At 43.4% G+C, this 18,652-nt stretch overlaps 1 protein-coding gene across 2 annotated transcripts; it reads right to left on the bottom strand.

Moving 5' to 3' along the window:
* Nucleotides 1-1,614: 1,614 nt before the first annotated feature.
* LOC112833140 (RNA polymerase-associated protein LEO1-like) lies at nt 1,615-16,746 on the bottom strand. 2 transcript variants are annotated; one of them, XM_025884135.2, is made up of 9 exons: nt 16,371-16,746; nt 14,422-14,507; nt 13,018-13,163; nt 11,820-11,904; nt 10,603-10,697; nt 9,962-10,096; nt 7,786-7,921; nt 6,702-6,861; nt 1,615-1,820 (listed from the first exon to the last, which is right to left on the bottom strand). In XM_025884135.2, exons 2-9 carry the CDS (start codon nt 14,500-14,502, stop codon nt 1,765-1,767), a joined length of 894 nt encoding a protein of 297 aa, XP_025739920.1. In that variant the 5' UTR covers nt 14,503-14,507; nt 16,371-16,746; the 3' UTR covers nt 1,615-1,764. The 2 variants fall into 2 exon arrangements, with proteins under 2 accessions (XP_025739920.1, XP_073733114.1); XM_073877013.1 differs by having other exon boundaries at nt 7,786-7,924.
* Nucleotides 16,747-18,652: the final 1,906 nt, after the last annotated feature.

Genomic DNA, 18,652 nt, shown 5'->3' on the forward strand with positions numbered 1-18,652 from the left:
CAAACACACAGATGTACCAGAACCACTACTATTGCCCTCGGACAAGGGTGTGAGTTCTTGGGCCTAACCATCTATTGAACTGTCTCCTGTCCACTCTCACCGAGCATGCATGTTTCTAGATCATTCTCACAAGACTTGCTTACCAAAGAAACGCTTCACTATTTTTAAATTGAGAAAATGTTTTTATAAGCAAAGATTTTTATATTTTTGTCATTTTTATTTGGTTATTCTTCTGCATTAGAATTCAGCTCCATAAGTCTAATACTCAAATACTACTAATATGAAATATACTTAAATATTAAACGACTCATAATAGTGAAGTTTCTTTTGAAGACTGTACTATAGGCATTTAGAACTTACCACGTCATACTGAGGTAATTTCAATAAAGTTTATCAAATATTCTATAGACTTGGACTTTTTGAAATATCCCTTTAGGTATGTTCTAAACTTATATCTTACATACCCGTTCAGGAACAAGCTTATTTCCTATAGTTACTCTAGCCCAGTCTATTAATTACATTAAGCCATATAAAATTGTCACTACTTGACCATTTTTATCCATAAAAATAGTAATTTCACATGGTTGAAATACCATCGGTTCTTGGTCTGGTCCGGCCATAAAGGTGAATTGACAAATGTGAAGAAACAGAATCCTATGGACCTGATGGGAGCCAATCCTACTAATAAACGAAAGATGATTTTTACAGCAATTCAAAGACCTCTCTTACCAGTCACCCGAATCCACCAAGCAATAGAGAAAATCTGAGATGTGTTCTAATGGTTTGAGGAAGCTTTTAGGGGTAAGCGTCAAATAACTTAAAAATTTCACAGTTCTGAAACGTAGGGGAATGAAGACTTTCCCGTTGCATCTTTAATGTTGGCCGGCCTTCCAAGGATGGCTATTGGGCTTCCTTTCTTCTGCAGGAGGTCTGGATGCCTGTCCTCCTTGGAAGGAAGGAGGCTAGGCACCTCCAGCTCCTGTGAGTCTGCGTGGCCCTGGGGAGACAATGGGGCAGCGCAGCCAAAATGCACAAAAACCTAAGACCCAGAGCAGTTACCAAAATAAGCTTCTTGTCAGGGAAAAATGGATTTTCTAAAGTCACAGACTCTTGCTTCTGAACATTTTTTATTCACAACTAGGATTATGCAAAGGCGATTCAACTCATCATTTCAATCAAAACAAGTCATGTCATCATTGCTTTAAAACAAACTGTTGAAAACAATATACAGTTGACTCTTGAGGAACGGGGTTAGGAGGGCCAATTCCCTGCACAGTTGAAAATCCGACTATCAATTTACCTCCCCAGAAACTTAACTACTAATAGCTTACTGCTGACCAGAAGCCTTACTGAGGCTGTTGACTAATACCTGTTTTGCTTGTTAAATGTATATAATAAAGTTAAAGAAAATTTATTAAGAAAACCATAAGGAAAGAGCGCCTGGGTGGCTCAGTCGTTTAGTGGCTGCCTTCGGCTCAGGTCATGATCCCAGGGTCCTGGGATCGAGCCCCACATCGGGCTCCCTGCTTGGTGGGAAGCCTGCTTCTCCCTCTCCCACTCCCCCTTGTGTTCCCTTTCTCGCTGTGTCTCTGTCAAATCTTTAAAAAAAAAACAAAACAAAACCATAAGGAAGAGAAAATAAATTTACAGCACTGTACCATATTTATCAAAAAAAAAAAAAAGGCTGTAAGTGGACCCGTGCAGTTTAAACCTGTGTTCCTCAAGGGTCAGTACAATGTATACAATGAGGGCACATTTCATACTTCAGTCGTTTTCTTCCTCTTCACCCCCCACTTTCCTCTTTCCAGAGGCCTCAGCTCCTGAACAGATACAAGAAATAAGATGTAAAATTCAATATCAAACGTTTCTAGAAATTTTGTCTACATTTGTTCTGAGCTATCCTCAACAAAATACGAGCAAACCAAATCCAACAATAAATTTTAAAAAATCATTCACCAACTGATCAAGTGGAATTTATTCCTGGGTTGCAAGGGTGGTTCAATATTTGCAAGTCAGTCGGGACACCTGGGTGGCTCAGTTGATTAAGCATCTGCCTTCCGCTCGGTCCTGGGATCAAGTCCTGCATCGGGCTCCCTGCTCAGCGGGGAGTCTGCTTCACCTTCTGCCTCTCCCCCCTGCTTGTGTTCTCTCTGTCAAATAAATCTTTAAAAAGTATATTTGCAAGTCAATCAATGTGATACATCACATCAATAAGAGAAAGGATAAGAATCATATGATTGTTTCAGTTAATGCAGAAAAAGCATTTGACAAAGTACAACATCCATTCATGATAAAAACAAGTTTAGAGGGATTGTACCTCAATGTAATAAAGGCCACCTATAAAAACTCACAGCTAACATCATCCTCCTCAATGGGGAAAAATTCAGAGCTTTTCCCCTAAGCTCAGGAACAAGACAAGGATGGCCACTCTCACCACTTTTATTCAACATAGTACTGGAAGTGCTAACCTCAGCAGTCAGACAACAAAAAGAAAGAAAAGACATTCAAATCAGTAAGGATGAAGTATTAACTTTCAGTATTTGCAGATGACATGACACTGTATATAGAAAACCCAAGACTCCAAAAAGCTGCTAGAACTGATATACAAATTCAGTAAAGTTGCAGGATCCAAAATCAATACAGAGAAACCTGTTGCATTTCTCTACACCAATAATGAAGCAGCAGAAAGAGAAATTAAGGAAACAATCTCATTTACAATTGCACCCAATATAATAAGATACCTAGGAATAAACCTAGCCAAAGAGGTAAAAAAAAAACAAAAACAAAACTCTGAACTCTGAAAACTATAAAACACTGATGAAAGAAAGTGAAGAGGTCACAAAGGGAAAGCCATTCCATGCTCATGGATTGGAAGAACAAATATTAAAATGTGTATACTACCCAAAGCATTCTACACTTTTAATGCAATCCTTATCAAAATACCAACAGCATTTTTCACAGAAGTAGAATAAATCTAAAATTTGTATGGAACCACAAAAGACCCTGAATAGCCAAAGCAATCTTGAAAAAGCAAAGCTGGAAGCATCAGAATTCTGGACTTCCAAGTTCTGTTACAAAGCTGCAGTAATCTGAACAGTATGGTACTGGCACAAAAACAGACACACGGATCAACAGAATAAAAACCCAGAAATAAACCCACAACTATATGGTTAATTAATCTTCGGCAAAGCAGGAAAGAATATCCGATGGGATAAAGTCTCTTCAACAAACGCTGTTGGGAAAACTGGACAGCTACATGCAAAAGAATGAAACGACCACTTTCTAAATTCAAAATGGATTAAAGACCTAAATATGAGACCTGAAACCATAAAAATCCTAGAAGAAAGCACAGGCAGTAACTTCTCTGACATTGGCCATAGCAATTTTTTTTTTCAAGATAGGTCCCCTGAGGCAAGGGAAACAAAAGCAAAAATGAACTATTGGAACTTCATCAAAATAAAAAGCTTCTGCACAGCAAAGGAAAAACAAAACTAAAAGGCAGCCTACTAAATGGGATAAGCTATTTGCAAATGACATATCTGATAAAGGGTTACAAATAAAGAACTCGTACAACTCAGCATCTAAAAACCAAATAAACCAATTAAAAAATAGAAGATATGAACAGACATTTCTCCAAAAAAGACATCCAGACAGCCAACAGACACATGAAAACATGCTCATCAGCACTCACCATCAGGGAAATGCAAGTCAAAACTACAATGAGCTATCACTTCACACCTGTCGGAATGGCTAAAATCAAAAACACAACGTGTTGGTGAGGATGTGGAGAAAAAGGAACCCTCTTGCACTGTTGGTGGGAATGCAAACTGGTGCAGCCACAGTGGAAAACACTATGGAGGTTCCTCAAAAAGTTAAAAACAGAATTACCCTGTGATCCAGCAATCACACTACCAGGTATTTACCCAAAGAATACAAAAACACTAATTCAAAGGGATACGTGCATCCCTATGTTTATAGCAGCATTATCTACAAGAGCTAAATTATGGAAATAGCCCAAGTGTCCATCGCTAGATGAATGGATAGAGAAGATGTGGTATATATACACTGGAGTATTACTCAGCTGTAAAGATGAATGAAATCTTGCTATTTGTAATGATGTGGATAGAGCTAGAGAGTATAATGCTAAGTGAAATAAGTCACAGTAAGACAAATACCTTAGGATTTCATTCATGTTAAATTTAAGAAACCAAAAAAATGAACAAAGGGAAAAAAATAAACCAAGAAACAGACTCTCAACCTTAGAGAACAAACTGATGGTTACCAGAGGGGATGGGGGAGAGGTGATAGGTGATGGGGATGAAGGAGGGCACTTGTGATGAGCACCGGGTGTTGTACAGAAGTTTGAATCACTGTATTGCACACCTGAAACTAATATAACACTGTATGTTAACTAACTGGAATTAAAATTAAAATTTAAAAAAAATAATAAAGTGGTTCTGAGCTGATGCGGGAGCCAGCCCTTCACATCAGGAGGCTACCCCCCAGGAGCAACCCATGTCCACAGACACTGTCTCTAGCCAGTCAGGCCCCACGAATCTGGGCTTCCCCAGGCAGCAGTCAGGGCAGAAGAGATGCTTCCTGCTCACTCCATACTGACTGACGTTCCAATCATATTACTTGAAATACATTCCCCTGCTTCCTCACTATTTCACATTTTTAATCTAAAATTCAGTATTTTTAAAGCCTGTGGGTTTTTAAAAAGGACTGCTTGCATTTTATGTGCTTTCTTAGTATACTTTTGAAGTTTTATTTTTTTTTTAAAGATTTTATTTAGGGGCGCATGGGTGGCTCAGTGGTTAAGCATCTGTCTTCGGCTCAGGTCATGATCCCTGGGTCCTGGGATCGAGTCCTGCATCGGGCTCCCTGCTCAGCAGGGAGCCTGTTTCTCCCTCTCACTCTGCTGCTCCCCCTGCTTGTTCTCTCTCTCACTCTCTCTAATAAAAAAATAAAATATTTTTTAAAAAATAAAGATTTTAGAAAGAGAGAGAGCAAGTGGGGGGGGGAGAATCTCAAGCCGACTCCACACTGAGTATGGAGCCCTACTTGGGGCTCAACCTCACAACCCTGAGATCATGACCCAAGCCGAAATCAAGAGTCAGATGCTCAACCGACTGAGCCACCTAGGCGCCCCTAACATTTTAAATATATATATTTTAAAGATTTTGTTTAAATATATATTTTTATATGAAAAATGAATGCCTCCCTCAGGTGACTCGTGCTTAACTGACATGCTTAACATTTGTTACTGTGATGTTACTGTTACCAATCTGTGACTCTAAACCTAGAGTAAAGCATATTAAACATTCAGAAAACAGTGAATCAATTAAATAGTGTGTGGTCAATAATATAGTGATTCCCTGTATATTTAAGACTTAAAATGTATTTGTACTTACGACATAAGTGGAAAAGGAAATAATTAAAGGGAAAGTATTTTAGTAATGTGAAAATGGAATAACCCTCAATTACTATTACACCCAAACAATAAAGATGCCAGGTTACCACGAGGACCATGGTATAGCCCTTGCTCTACCACACTGAATTACTTTCGGGCGTGGTGGTGCCTCAGGGCCCCGCACGTTTTCTCACAGGACTTTCCATCCTCCTCAGACGCCCACCAGGCCCGTGTGCCCTGCAAGCTAACACCTTCTTCCACACCCAGCGAGAGGTCTCCTCTGAGCAGCCTTCCAACTCCCGCCTGAGCACAGGGGTCAGACCCTCCTCTGGCCGCTCCCGCTCCTGTCACTGCATTTACCTCACTGACTTCCAGTGAAGCCTACAGACATCTGTGCTCCTGGGCTGGGAGCTACTCTTCAGTCCAGGAGTTGGCTCCTGGGTTCAGAACAAACCCCTTAGAGTTGAATAAACTTGGTTCTACCTCATCACTGATGAGTTTCTTTGCTCTTAGGAATCTTTAAGCCTTTTCTTCTGATCTTTCATCGCTGTCTGAAGAATAGATTCTGGCTCGTTCCTCTGAAAGCAAAGGAACTTCAGACATGGGACTGACCCTCAAAGATGAAGACCTGTTTATTCCTGAGTTTTTCTCCTGAATGTTGTTGCTTCCCACTTTACATTAATTATCCCTTCTGGAGCCAACAACATTTTTAAAGTTTTTTTTTTTTTTAATGATTTTATTTATTTATTTGAGAGAGAGAGAGAGAGAGGGAGGGAGGGAGGGAGGGAAAAAGAGGAAGAGCACCATGGGAGAATGAGAGCGAGAAGCAGACTCCCTGCAGGACTCATGACCTGGGCTGAAGGCAGACGCTTAACTGACAGAGCCACCCAGGCGCCCCAACATTTTTAAAGTTTTGATGAGAAGGTATATATAACTGTCAGACATGCTGAAATGACTTCGATTTGGGAGGTTTTGTTCTGAAAGCGTCATCACTTTTGAACACCCAAGAGGTTTTATGTACACATTAAATACTACAAAGTTTAAATACTGGGTCAACTACATAAGCAGGCAAACTGCTCATTACCACATTTTCCTCCATAAGGACATAAGTTATGTAATTAATTTTATTTGGGGGTGCCTTATTTTCCCAGCTAAGCTTTTCTGTGGGAAAGTGGCCCCAACAAAAATAGTAAAAATAAAAGGCCTGCGTACTGTTGCCCTAAGTAAATCACAACAGGGCAAGCCTCTGCAGCCCTCAGATGAGACGTGACCTCCATGCCCAACTCACCTGGGAGCTCCCCTTGGCAATGGTTTTTAATGGCTTCGGCGTCTTCCTCCTCCTCATGGGCACTGTTAGGGTCCTGGTAGGGGGCACTCAGCCCCTGCTGGTCCTGCTTCTCCCATAGACGGGTGGGCTCGTGAGTAGAAGCCCTCAAACGTTCTTCTTTCTGTAAAGAAGGAAATGAACTTTTTAACTGAAAAAACTAACTACCTTTGTGCCCACTTGGACCTACGTTTACTACATTTCTTGTTTTCAGAGAACAGTTCTCCCCGTCCCACCCCTGTTACCACACACAGCCGGCAGTCGGTGCAGTTTAGTTCTAAGGCATGAAGGCGGCACAGGGGGGCGGAGCAGAACACTCCCTCGCGCTAACTGCCCCATCAGAACAGGCCCAGACGCGGGCGTTGGGAGCTGCATTGGGAGCTGCATGCCGCCGTCCCCCCTGTGGCCCAGTCAGAGCCCAGAGAGCAGCAACCAGCCTGAGGAACCTCAGCCGTGCCCGGTGGACACGTGAGGGAGGCTGTGTCTGCCGACCCCTGAGACAGATACCCGGCTCGCTCGGGCTCCACCGAACTACAGTGGTGCCCAGAGGTTCCTATCCGGGCCCCTCCCCGCAGAGAGCGTCCCCAGAGCTCCCGATGACAGGATGGGGAGGCGCTGGTAGGGGAGGGTCCCTGAGCCCCAGAGCAGAACAATCACACCCTTCCTCCGCCTGGCAATCCACGCACTGGTGTTCACAAGGCAGAGCTGGTGTCCAAGGAGTTAGGAATGTCTTTTTGACCTTCGTAGCCATTTCCTATCTGGCTAACAAAGTTTTATGATAATCTGTCAAAGGTTACGTTTTCTAAATGATCAGATTTTCCCTGAAATCTCATACGCTGAAGAGAGAGCACAGGAGTGTCTGGTTTGCTATATCTCATCAGCGGTCACTGACATTATTATGGTTCACCACACGCTTGGGTTTGAGCTGGCTCCCTGATAACAACAAGAAATAAAATGGTGGTGGCGATACAAAATTGTGAATTAGTATTCTGGAAAAGTACAGCTCTTAATACCCCAAAAATCCCAGGATAAAGCTTAGCGGACGCACCTTAATCATTTCAGTGCGCTGGCACTCGGGATCACGCCCAGCCATGGGTAAGATTCTAATCCTCTGCGTCTTTGAGCATCTCTTATCAAGTGGCAGGGTCATCTTTCTGTGTGTGGCACAGTCTGTAGAGTGAGGTCTGCTGGGAGACAGGAACGTCTCGCTGTAGACTACGAACGGTGAGGGGGGATTATGTCAAGGGCACAGACAGCTGCGGACAGTGACCACTTCCCCTTCAGCAGATGAGGGAGGCCGGGTCTCGGGTCCTGGCGCTCTGAGCGTCCTCACTCTCTGCTCCCTCCCTCTGTCCCATCTCCAGGGAATGCTGGGGGGGGGAGGGGCGGGGAGTGCAAGTGGAGGAAGGAGGAGAGCAGGCAGCAAGGTCAAGGGCCTTTCCAAAGAACCACCCCCTACAACCCCCACCACCCCCCCACCCCCTCCCAGGACCATCAGAGAGGAAAGAAGGGATGGGAAATCTCAGTTCTGTGAGGGTGAGGCAGAGGCCAGAAGCTGTGATTCAAGAACTACAGAGGCATCCCTCCATCTGCAAACGACTAGAGGGAAGGTCAAGGCAAGGAGGCCTCAGGACAGCGCAGGACAGTAGCCGCTAGAATGGGAGTCCCTGGGGCAGAACACAGTACATTCCTGACTAGAAGGAGGCAGGTCTTCAGTACATCAGAAGGAAGAAAGGGAGTTCCTTAGGAGAGCACCTCTGAAACTGGAGAGAGATGGGATGTAAGGAATGCGGAACTTGGAGCACAGTGGGGAAAAAAGCGTGCCGTGGAATCGTTTGTCTCTTACACCACCATTCGAGAAAGCTCAGGAAGAGGTTGGATTTGAACAGCATTTATTATGCCAGGTCTCTGCACTGCATGACCTGTTATGTATTATTTGACTTAACTGACACACATCCCTGTGAAGTAGGTATTATCTCCATTTTATAGATAAGGAAACTAAAAATTAGTGAGAGTGTGGGGCGCCAGCCTGGCTCAGTCAGTTAAGCGTCCCACTCTTGGATTTCAGCTCAGGTCATGATATTAGGGTTGTGAGATCGAACCCCGCTTCGGGCTCGGTGCTGAGTGTGGAGCCTGCTTAAGATTCTCTCTCTCCCTCTGCTCCTCCCCGCAAGTCACACACATTTTCTCTCTCTAAAAAAATAAATAAAAATTTAAAAAATAAAAGTGAGATTGAGACTCTTCTTCAAGCTTAGACAGAAGTGAGACACAACCTCAAAGCTGTCTGTCCTTAAAAAGGCATAACAGATTTATTGAGCGTAATTTACATACCATAAAATTCAGTCATTTTAATATACAATTAAACAATTTTTTAAATTATAAAGTGCGACCATTATTACAATCTGATTTTATTTATTTATATATTTATTTATTTGAGAGAGAGAGATAAACAGAGAGAACACAAGTGGGGGTGGGGAGGAGTAGAGGGAGAGGGAGAAGCAGGCTCCCAAGGAGCAGGGAGCCCGATGCGGGACTCCATCCCAGGACCCCGGGATCATGACCTGAGCCGAAGGCAGACGCTTAACGACTGAGCCACCCTGGCGCCCTACACGCTGATTTTAGAACATTTCCATGACCTCAAAAAGAAACCTTGTGCACACTGTTAGTCCGCTAAGTGCCCCACTTTGAGGAGAGCCGCATGAAGGATAACAGCATGGTGTCCTTAGAGGGAAGGTGTGCGAAGGAGCGGAGCGAGGAGCATCCAGCGAAGAGGCTGCCGCATGGGTATGAAGCACAGGTCTGCCTGGGGTCAGGCCGCAGCCCCTCCCGTCATCTAGCCCTTTCCTCTACTGTGTGCACACGCCAATAACATGCTCATGCTCGGCCAGCCTCCCAGCTAAACTCCACTGAAGGGAAAGGACACAGGCTGGCCAAGCGGCAAAGACCAGTCTTCTAGGCCTCCTACCAGTTGCACTGACCAATGTGAAATCATTCACTGGTCTTCTGGTTTATACAGTGTCTCAGGTTGGTTTTGACAGCAGGAACTGGCTCCCTGAGAAACAGCAATTTGTAGTAAAAGTGAAAAAATAGCATGGGAACCAGACCGCATCCCTGGTGAGCTGCACCTTGAAATCATGTCAATCAGGGCTGAGTCAGGCTTTCTGCACAACTCTCTGCCTTGCTGCTTTAACTACCAGTAACAACATGTCAGGATGAACAGTTACCTAAAGGTGAGTTTGGATTTAAAGACAGCTTGTCCCTGTAGACCAGTGTCTTCTCGAACGAACAGGTGGTTGTGATTGCCCTGCATTGGGGCTTTGTAGACATCAAACACTTCACTGCCTAGATGCAGGGAAAGGCTGCAAATGAGAAAGTGTTCAGTACTGGGGCGGACATTCAACAAATCCCACAGTTTCCATTCTCCCCTATAGGCTTTACTTAAACTGCTGTGGAACTGTGTCCTGAATTCATGAGAGAAACAGAGGCACTGTAAATAAGGTATTCCCTTTTAAAGCCAAAGGTGATAAAATTCATCCTTCCTTTAACTTGAAATCTAATTGTTTTGTCATTCTCCCAATCTCTACTTCATTAGTAAGATAAAAACAATTTTTTCCCAAAATACCATTGTATACTGCCCAATAGTACCTCATGCATGTGAGCTAGCCTTAGGCTTTCCCCCGGAGAAGGCAGCTACCATGAATCTGATCACATCCTGGGCCTACTTTTAAAGTGTCCTCCCAGAGGCCTAGATTTCATTAATTCTTTAATGAAAGATGGCCCCAAAGTAAGGTCCTGCACAGAGAACCCCGTTCCTCTCAGGTACCCCTCTGGGTTTTCCAGTGCCCTCCGGGCATTATGGGCTCACCTCCCATCTGACCACTTGACCACCCGAGCATTGCTTTCCTTAATTTCATTTCCTTCCTCGTCCCGGCGTTTCCTCCATCTTATCGTATTTTCTACCTGGTTCAAAACACAAAGGCATTAGAAAACCAATGTAACTAAACTGCATGTTCTTTTTTCCTCCAGTGACTTACAATCATGTGCCAAGAATTAGTATGTAGTGGTAAAGGAAGCTCACAAAAGAACTAGCCCATCAGGCAACACTGAAACCCTCCTGCAACAAATACGTAGAGATATTGGTTAAACTAACCATTTTGTTAAAACCTTTCCTGGGCTCTAGTTCATAGCAGTGGAAGCAGAAGCGAAGTACGATGCAGGATGGAGATATTATCGCACACACTAGGAGCTCCAAAGAAGGGAGGCTGAGGCTTTGGGTCCACAGGGGTTAGGCAGTTAAAATGGAGACCTCTGCCTACTGCATGTCCACTGGAAGGGCTATGAACCCAATGAAGGAGGGACTAGTAAGCCTGACCTAGTGAGACACAGAAGCTCTGGGCATTAAGTTAAAAATAAAAAGATAAAAGAATATACAATTAAGAAATCAACAACAATTTAAACTTGAGACTTCCACTTTGCTCTGTTTTTTAGTTCAAATGTGTCCTACCCGAGTAGTAGGGAACTCCAAATCACAAAGGTAGCCTAAAAATTGGTTCTGCCCCCAGCAGAAGCTCATCCCCAACCCCAAGCAAAAAGACAACAGCCTTGTGAGAGCACAGGCATGTCCTGCCATCCCAGGCCTTCTTGAGAGGAACTGCCTGAAGACAAGGCCTCTCTTTGTGCATAGTCGGAATTCCATAAAGAGCCTGAGTGACATCTATCCTGGGAAGCTGCAAGGGTCTACCCACTATAAAATGTAGAGGCAACTCCCTATACCTAACTATATTTATCCTAAAGGAAGTAGCTAACAATTTTCAAGAATTTGTATTGTTATTTCCATTGAAAAATTACAACTCGGAGAAAAAAGTTAGAAAAGTGACAATTACAGGGATTAAAAAAAGGGTATGTAACCTCTCTCCAAAAAATATTCTGAAAAGACCTTTCAGTCCTTGTTCTAAAGTTATTTATTGACTGAAGAGTAAACATAAAAGATCATTTCATAATCTCAAGTCTCAAGTCATTATCTCTGTTTTACTTAACGAAATACTTCAAAAGAAAAAGAAAAAATCAAGTATAGAATGGTACCTTTAATCTTAACCTGGTTCGATCTTCCTCGTCAAGCATTTTCTCACCTTCAAATTCATCTTCGTAATACTGAGGATCGAAAGGTCTAAAAATTGTTTTTTAATCTCATGTTAGCCATATTGAGTAATGAATATTATTAATGCTTATAAAATAATCATCTTTACAACATGTACCAATGTTAAAAGTCACAGTAGACAAATAACTTCATGTAAAATTTCAAGAAAGTATGCAAATTAGTGTACTTTCTTGAAATTTGATTTTAAAACATTATCTGAAAAAAAATCCAAGTGTGACTAATAATTCAAAGTCTTGTTTGAAGAGATAGGTCTTCTAAAATATAAATAAGACAATGGTCTACTTTTTTTTAAAGAAAAGTATCCTGGTTAATTACACAAAAGCTTATATTCATGAACCTTCATGAAAAATACCCATCAATACTATTTTGTTGTCCAAAATCATTGTCTTTTCCAGCCATAGTGGCTTTTGCACTGAACATTTATGAATTCTCTAGCAAACTTTCTCAATCTCATTTTCTGATTTTTCAGCTTTACACTAGTGAAAAACACCTTTGTCAACTGTCATGTCTGTTATATTTATAAGTTCCAAATGCTAGAATAATCATTCACATTAAAATTCTCACACAAGGGGCCCCTGGGTGTCTGAGTCAGTTGGTTAAGCATCTGCCTTCAGCTCAGGTCATGATCCTGATGTTCCGGGATCGAGTCCCGCATCAGGCTCCCCACTCAGCAGGGAGTCTGCTTTGCCCTCTGACCCTCCCCCCTCTCATGCACTCTCTCTCTCTCTCTAATAAATAAATAAAATCTTTAGGGACACCTGGGTGGCTCAGTGGGTTAAGTGACTGCCTTCGGCTCAGGTCATGATCCTCAGGTCCTGAGGTTGAGCCCCGCATTGGGCTCCCTGCTCAACGGGGAGCCTGCTTCTCCCTCTCCTGCTCCCCCTGCTTGTGCTCGCTCTGACAAATAAATAAAATCTTAAAATAAAATGAAATCTTTAAAAATAAAATTCTCACACCAGTAACTCATCATTTTTTACCACAGCACATCCTAAACTCACTTTTCCAGAGGTATATGAGGAATCTCCTATCTTTATAATTAGCCAACTCATAATAAGAAAAACATTTACATTCCACCTATTTTAATTTAGTATCTTGAAAAAAAACTTTAATCAGTCCTCTTACTTGGGTTCTATGCTGAGAACTTTAGGTAGTTTAACAAAGTACAATTCATTTCCTAAATCAGAGTTGATACTGGGGATTTCTACTTCTATTCTGGTCTCAGAAATCGGCTCTTCCTCCTGCTGGTCCTGAGGCACTCCATGTTCATCCTAAGAGAGGAATCGGGATGTGAGAGCTTGAAGTGAAATTAAAAATGCTCTAGCTCTTCTAGAGTACTAGGAGATACAGGTGTGACCGAAAATAAATTCAGACACCGCTTTCGGAACAAAACAGTCAGCAACCCCTCCAGGCCTCTCCCTAAAATTTCAGCCTCTCCCCCAAAACTACCACCATGGGAAACAAGATCTATTAGCCTGCATTACCAGAAAAAATATTTATTTTGTCGACATATCTGGTTTGCATAAGACATTAAATGACAGAACTGTGAAAATGTACAACCCCCCAGTACTAAGTAACTATTAAAATCAGAGAAGTCAAATAGCACATGCTTTCTGGCACAGGTTTGCATTAAGAAAAACGTAAATCAGGGGCGCCTGGGTGGCTCAGTTGGTTAAGCGTCTGCTTTTGGCTCAGGTCATGACCCCAGGGTCCTAGGATTGAGTCCTGCATCTGGCTCCTTGCTCAGTGGGGAGCCTGCTTCTCCCTCTGCCTGCCCCTCCCCCTGCTTGTGTTCTCTCTCTCTCTCTGTCACACACAAATAAGTAAATAAAATCTTAAAAAAAGAAAGAAAAACTTAAATCAAGGGGTGCCTGGGTGGCTCAGTCAGTTAAGCGTCTGCCTTTGGCTCAGGTCATGACCCCAGGGTCCTGGGATTGAGCCCAGCATCTGGCTCCCTGCTCAGCAGGGAGTCTGCTTCTTCCTCTCCTCCCTGGTCATGCCCTCTCTATCTCTGTGTCTCTCAAATAAGTAAAATATTAAAAAAAAAAAGAAAAGAAAGAAAAGAGGGGGCGCCTGGGTGGCTCAGTCATTAAGCGTCTGCCTTCGGCTCAGGTCATGATCCCAGGATCCTGGGATCGAGCCCCACATCGGGCTCCCTGCTCGGCGGGAAGCCTGCTTCTCCCTCTTCCACTCCCCCTGCTTGTGTTCCTTCTCTTGCTGTGTCTCTCTCTGTCAAATAAATAAAATCTTTTTAAAAAAAGAAAAGAAAAACTTAAATCAAAGGTTTTCAAATTACAAGTCCTCACAGTTTAGCCCCTAAAGTTTGGCATCAACCTCATTTTGAGCAGTTCCTTCTGTGCCCTCAAATATCCACAGTTCCCAACATAGCTGAGAAAGTCACCCATTCCTCAGATGTTTCAGACCACTACTCAATTATCTATGTCCTCTCTCCAGAGGAGTCAGACCCTTCAGCCTTTAAAACTTTAACTTTGAACAATGGGATCCGCTGAGGTTGGTGATTGTACTTACAGCAGGCTGCCCTGGAATAGTTTGTTCACTGTCCCCATCGCTCTCTGAAGAAATGTCATCTATGTCTCCAAACAGATCCATGAAGGCTGGGAGAAACTATACAGTATTAATTTCTCTCATTGAGTTTCTTCACACAGTTCTTAGCCCTTCACTTCAACATTTTCCCAAGAGTCAGAAACCACACCTCCACTAAGCCAACCTTGAACTGCCTCCCTGAGCCTAGCCCCCTGAAGCCTGAGAAGTACCTATGGAGAAGGAAGGTGGCCAAGTTGGTTGCTGGGAGGCAAAGCTGCCATGATAGCCAGCATTCAGCATAGTTCCTGGTGGTTGCTGCCTCTGGTATTCCTGCCCCTGCAGTTTCCTCCAACACGTGTCATCGTTGGTCTATGTGATCAATAGAATACAACCTCACTTCCAAGGCTAGGCCATGACACTGTGGCTTTTCTCTCCTTAGGCCGCTTGCTCTGGAGAAGCCAGTTGCCAAGATGCAAAGACACTCAAACTGCTCTGGAGAGGCTCATGTGGCAACTAACTGAGGCCTCCTCCCAAGAGCACATGAGCGAGCCATCTTGGAAACAGATCCTTCAGACCCAGGCAAGCCTGTAGATAATGCATTCCTAGCCAACCTCTTGACTGCAGCCTCATCAAAAGACCCTGCGCCACAACTACCCTGCTAAGCCAATCGTGACCCTCAGAAATTGTGAAATATTAAATGTTAGTTGTTCTCATCTGGACTTCTCAGGAGTAGCTGAGTAGCTGGAGAAGGTGAGGGGTGGTATGCAGGTAACGTAAGATTGTTTAATCCCCTCTTACCTCCCTAAGCCTTTGGATCCCCTCCACATAACGCCAGGGAAGCAGTGAGTTTGTTGTGGCTAACCAACTCTGGGGCCATGTCCTGCTGTATGTGCTGACACATCAGATCCTGAATATGCAAGTGCACCCAAACCAGTTTGGCCCAAGCTAGTGTTACAGTCTGCCCTTCATCTCACATTCTTAAAATATATTTCCATACATATTCCCTAGGCTTCTCCCTGTATCAGCAAAACCTTCAAGTTCTTTTGGGGTATAAGCTATTTCTTCTTCAGTTGGGAGTTTGTGCTTTCTCTGTCAGAGTATAAAAAGATCCTAGTGATGGGTCGACTGGTAACAAGTGGGTCAGACAGCATGCAGCTAGCTAAGTCTTGAGGGGAATGGAAACTGCCCCAGGTGAGGTTATTAGCGTTTTCAAGCAAGGAAAGACCACTTTCCCCAGACACAGGGAAGCAAACTGCTTCTCACAGGCAAGGAAGAGTGACTAGGAAATTGAATTTTTCTGTTTCATCTGAGTCCAAACAATGTCCTTTCACATGAGAGACTTCAAGAGGCTGTGAATTCAACTAATGTTGCAATTCTGCAACCGCACAAGTGAATGTTTAATATTCAGCTACCTCCGCCCTCTGACTGCGAGATAGATTCTCTTAGGGCTGTTAGGAAAGCTCACTGGTTCTCTGACCCTGACCTGAGCTGAATGTTTAAAGACCTAAGCTTGTAATATTCTTCTTTAAGTGCTCCAGGGCACTTGGAAGTAACCACCCCACACCGTAGTCAGCGTAATCATCACTACTGCCTAACAAGCGTGGCAGCCACCTGAGCCCTCAACCAGAGGGGATAATCTGATTCATCATGCCCCCACACCGTGCATTACCAGCATCCCATTTCACTGGTGAGGAGCTCAGACATGCATTCAAACCCAAACTAACCTACAAATCACATCTTCGAGGATTTGTCTCCTGGACTACCCAGTCAGGTCCAAGTTGGGGAAGAGAAACCACACTGGCTGTCCATACATACAGAATTTAATTAAAAAAATTTTTTTACTCAGGTTTCTACCCCCTTAGAAATGAGGGACCAAATGGAAGAGGTGGAATTATTAAACTTAAAAACTTATAGTATGGAGCTGAAACTCATACCTGAGGAAGAGAAGTTTCCAGTTGGCACTGATGCCTGGGAGGGGGGGGGGGATACAATGAAGCTAACTCTCCGAACGTTGGTAAAGCTGCAAACTGGATGAGCTGCTGCAGGAAGGAACTGCCTCTGCTGAGGTGAAGGTGTTTGTGGACCCCCTTAGAAAAACTGCAAGCTGACAGGAAGTTTCCAGAAAGTTCCATGAATAAACAGGAAGGAGCAATCTCTTCTTTGATATTCAGTCTTCCAGTCTCCCTCCAGCGCCCCCTAACAGGGGGCAGCTGGCAAAGATGAAATATGCTTGCAGAATCTTGGCCCCAGCATCACTGAGCTTGGTATAAAAGGGTGGATTTGGAGATGAAAGGATAAGAGCTTAATAATGGATACACATGTCTACTAGTTAAAAAAAACAGCCAGCATGAAGGCTCTTAAAAGCCAGGCATAGGAGTTTCAACAATCTGATAAGCCAAGAAACAGCAAGAGACTGAAGGTTTTGGTGTTAGGGAAGTGGCACATTAAAAAAAAAAAAAAAAGCAAAGGGACATTGGTGATTTAGGACCTTCTTTTTCGATGTCACTTTTCTCTATAGTTAGGTTTCAGGTAAGTCTCCCACAGCTAGCACTCCCAGACTGTACCAAGAGTAGAAAGAAAGTAGGGTAGAATCCATTCATAAGGGAAAGATTAATTAGTATATGTAGAACACCACAGAAAAGACAAATGGTAAATGTGTGTAGTAAATTTAAAACATACCTGCAGGGGCGCCTGGGTGGCTCAGTCAGTTATGTGTCTGACTCTTCCTTTCGGCTCAGGTCATGATCTCAGGGTCGTGAAATCAAGCCCCGTGTCAAGCCCCCAGAGTCAGGCTCCACACTCAGCAGGGAGTCTGCTTGAGATTCTCTCTCCCTCTGCCCCTCCCCCCACTTGTGAGCACACGATCCCCACCCCCCAAATAAAGAAATCCTTAAAAAAAAATAAAACATACCTGCAACTTCTTTGCCATCCCAACCATCAAGAGGGGTCAAATTTCCCTCCCTTTGAATACAGGTATACATTAGTGACTCACTTTTAATAAATAGGTGTTGGATTTTGATGTGACTTTTCCATCCTAACCATAAAACCTCAAAAAGGTAATACAGCTTTTACCTGACTCCCTCTCTTAGAGTGCTCATCTTTGGATCCCAGCCATTATGCTGTGAGAAAGTAGGGCCAGGACTGGGATGCAAAAGTGAGACACTCACCTTGAGTGAAAAACAGAAGGGGTACCCAAATCTCTGTGATCAAGACAATGATACTGCAATACAATGTTTTTTATTTTTTTAAAAATATATTTATTTTAGAGAGAGTGCACACACAAGCAGGGAGAGGGGCAGAAGAAGAGGGAAAGAATCTCAAGCAGGCTCCAACTCCCTGCAGAGCACAGAGCCCAACGAAGGGCTGTCTCACCACCCTGATAGCATGACCTGAGCAGAAATCCAGAGTTTGCCACTTAACCGACTGAGCCACCCAGGCGCCCCAATACAATGTTTTTTAAAACTTCATGTGAAAAACCCATGAACAAAATATCAAAATTTTAAGAAAAGCAAGGATCCATCCAGCTCTGTACTTGTGCAACTCTCCTCACTTGCCTTAACCCTAATTCCAGCCATCAGATCCTGTTTACGTAAAATCCTGATATTTTGTTCATCATGGATTTTTGCATTAGTTCCAATTTTTTTTAATATATCACAATACCATTTATCTTGATTACTATAATGGGCTGAATTGGGACCCTCTCACACAAGGTTCATATATACCCAGAACTTCAGAATGTGACTTTATTTGGCAGTAGGGTCTTTGCAGATATAATTAGTCAAGATGAAGTCTCCTGAATTAGGGTTGGTCTTAAACCCACTGATTGGTGTCCTCATAAGGAGAGGAAGACCTGGAGACATAGAGAGACACAAAGCAAACAAAAGGAAATGAACCATGTGAAGACCAAGAAAAGACTGGAGTTCTGTTGCCAAAAGCCAAGGACTGCCAGGAGCCCCTAGAAGCTTGGACAAGGCAAGGCAGGATTCTTCCCTAGAGCTTTCAGAGGTAGCCTGGCCCTGCCAATACTTTGATTTAGGATTTCTAGGCTCCAGAACTGTGAGAATACATTTCTGCAGCTTTAAGCTATCCAGTTTGTGGTATTGTCTTATAGAAAACTGAAATAAGGAGAGAAGCTCTTTTTGGGACCCTTAAACTCTGCACCCCAGAGGAATGCTTCACTTGCCTGCCCTGGCCCCAACTAGGAGGCTTCTTTGTG

This window comes from Callorhinus ursinus, unplaced genomic scaffold (assembly GCF_003265705.2).
Source record: "Callorhinus ursinus isolate GAN/ISIS: 27379988/994484 unplaced genomic scaffold, GSC_fseal_2.0 scaffold25, whole genome shotgun sequence".
In the NCBI taxonomy this organism is placed as follows: domain Eukaryota; kingdom Metazoa; phylum Chordata; class Mammalia; order Carnivora; family Otariidae; genus Callorhinus; species Callorhinus ursinus.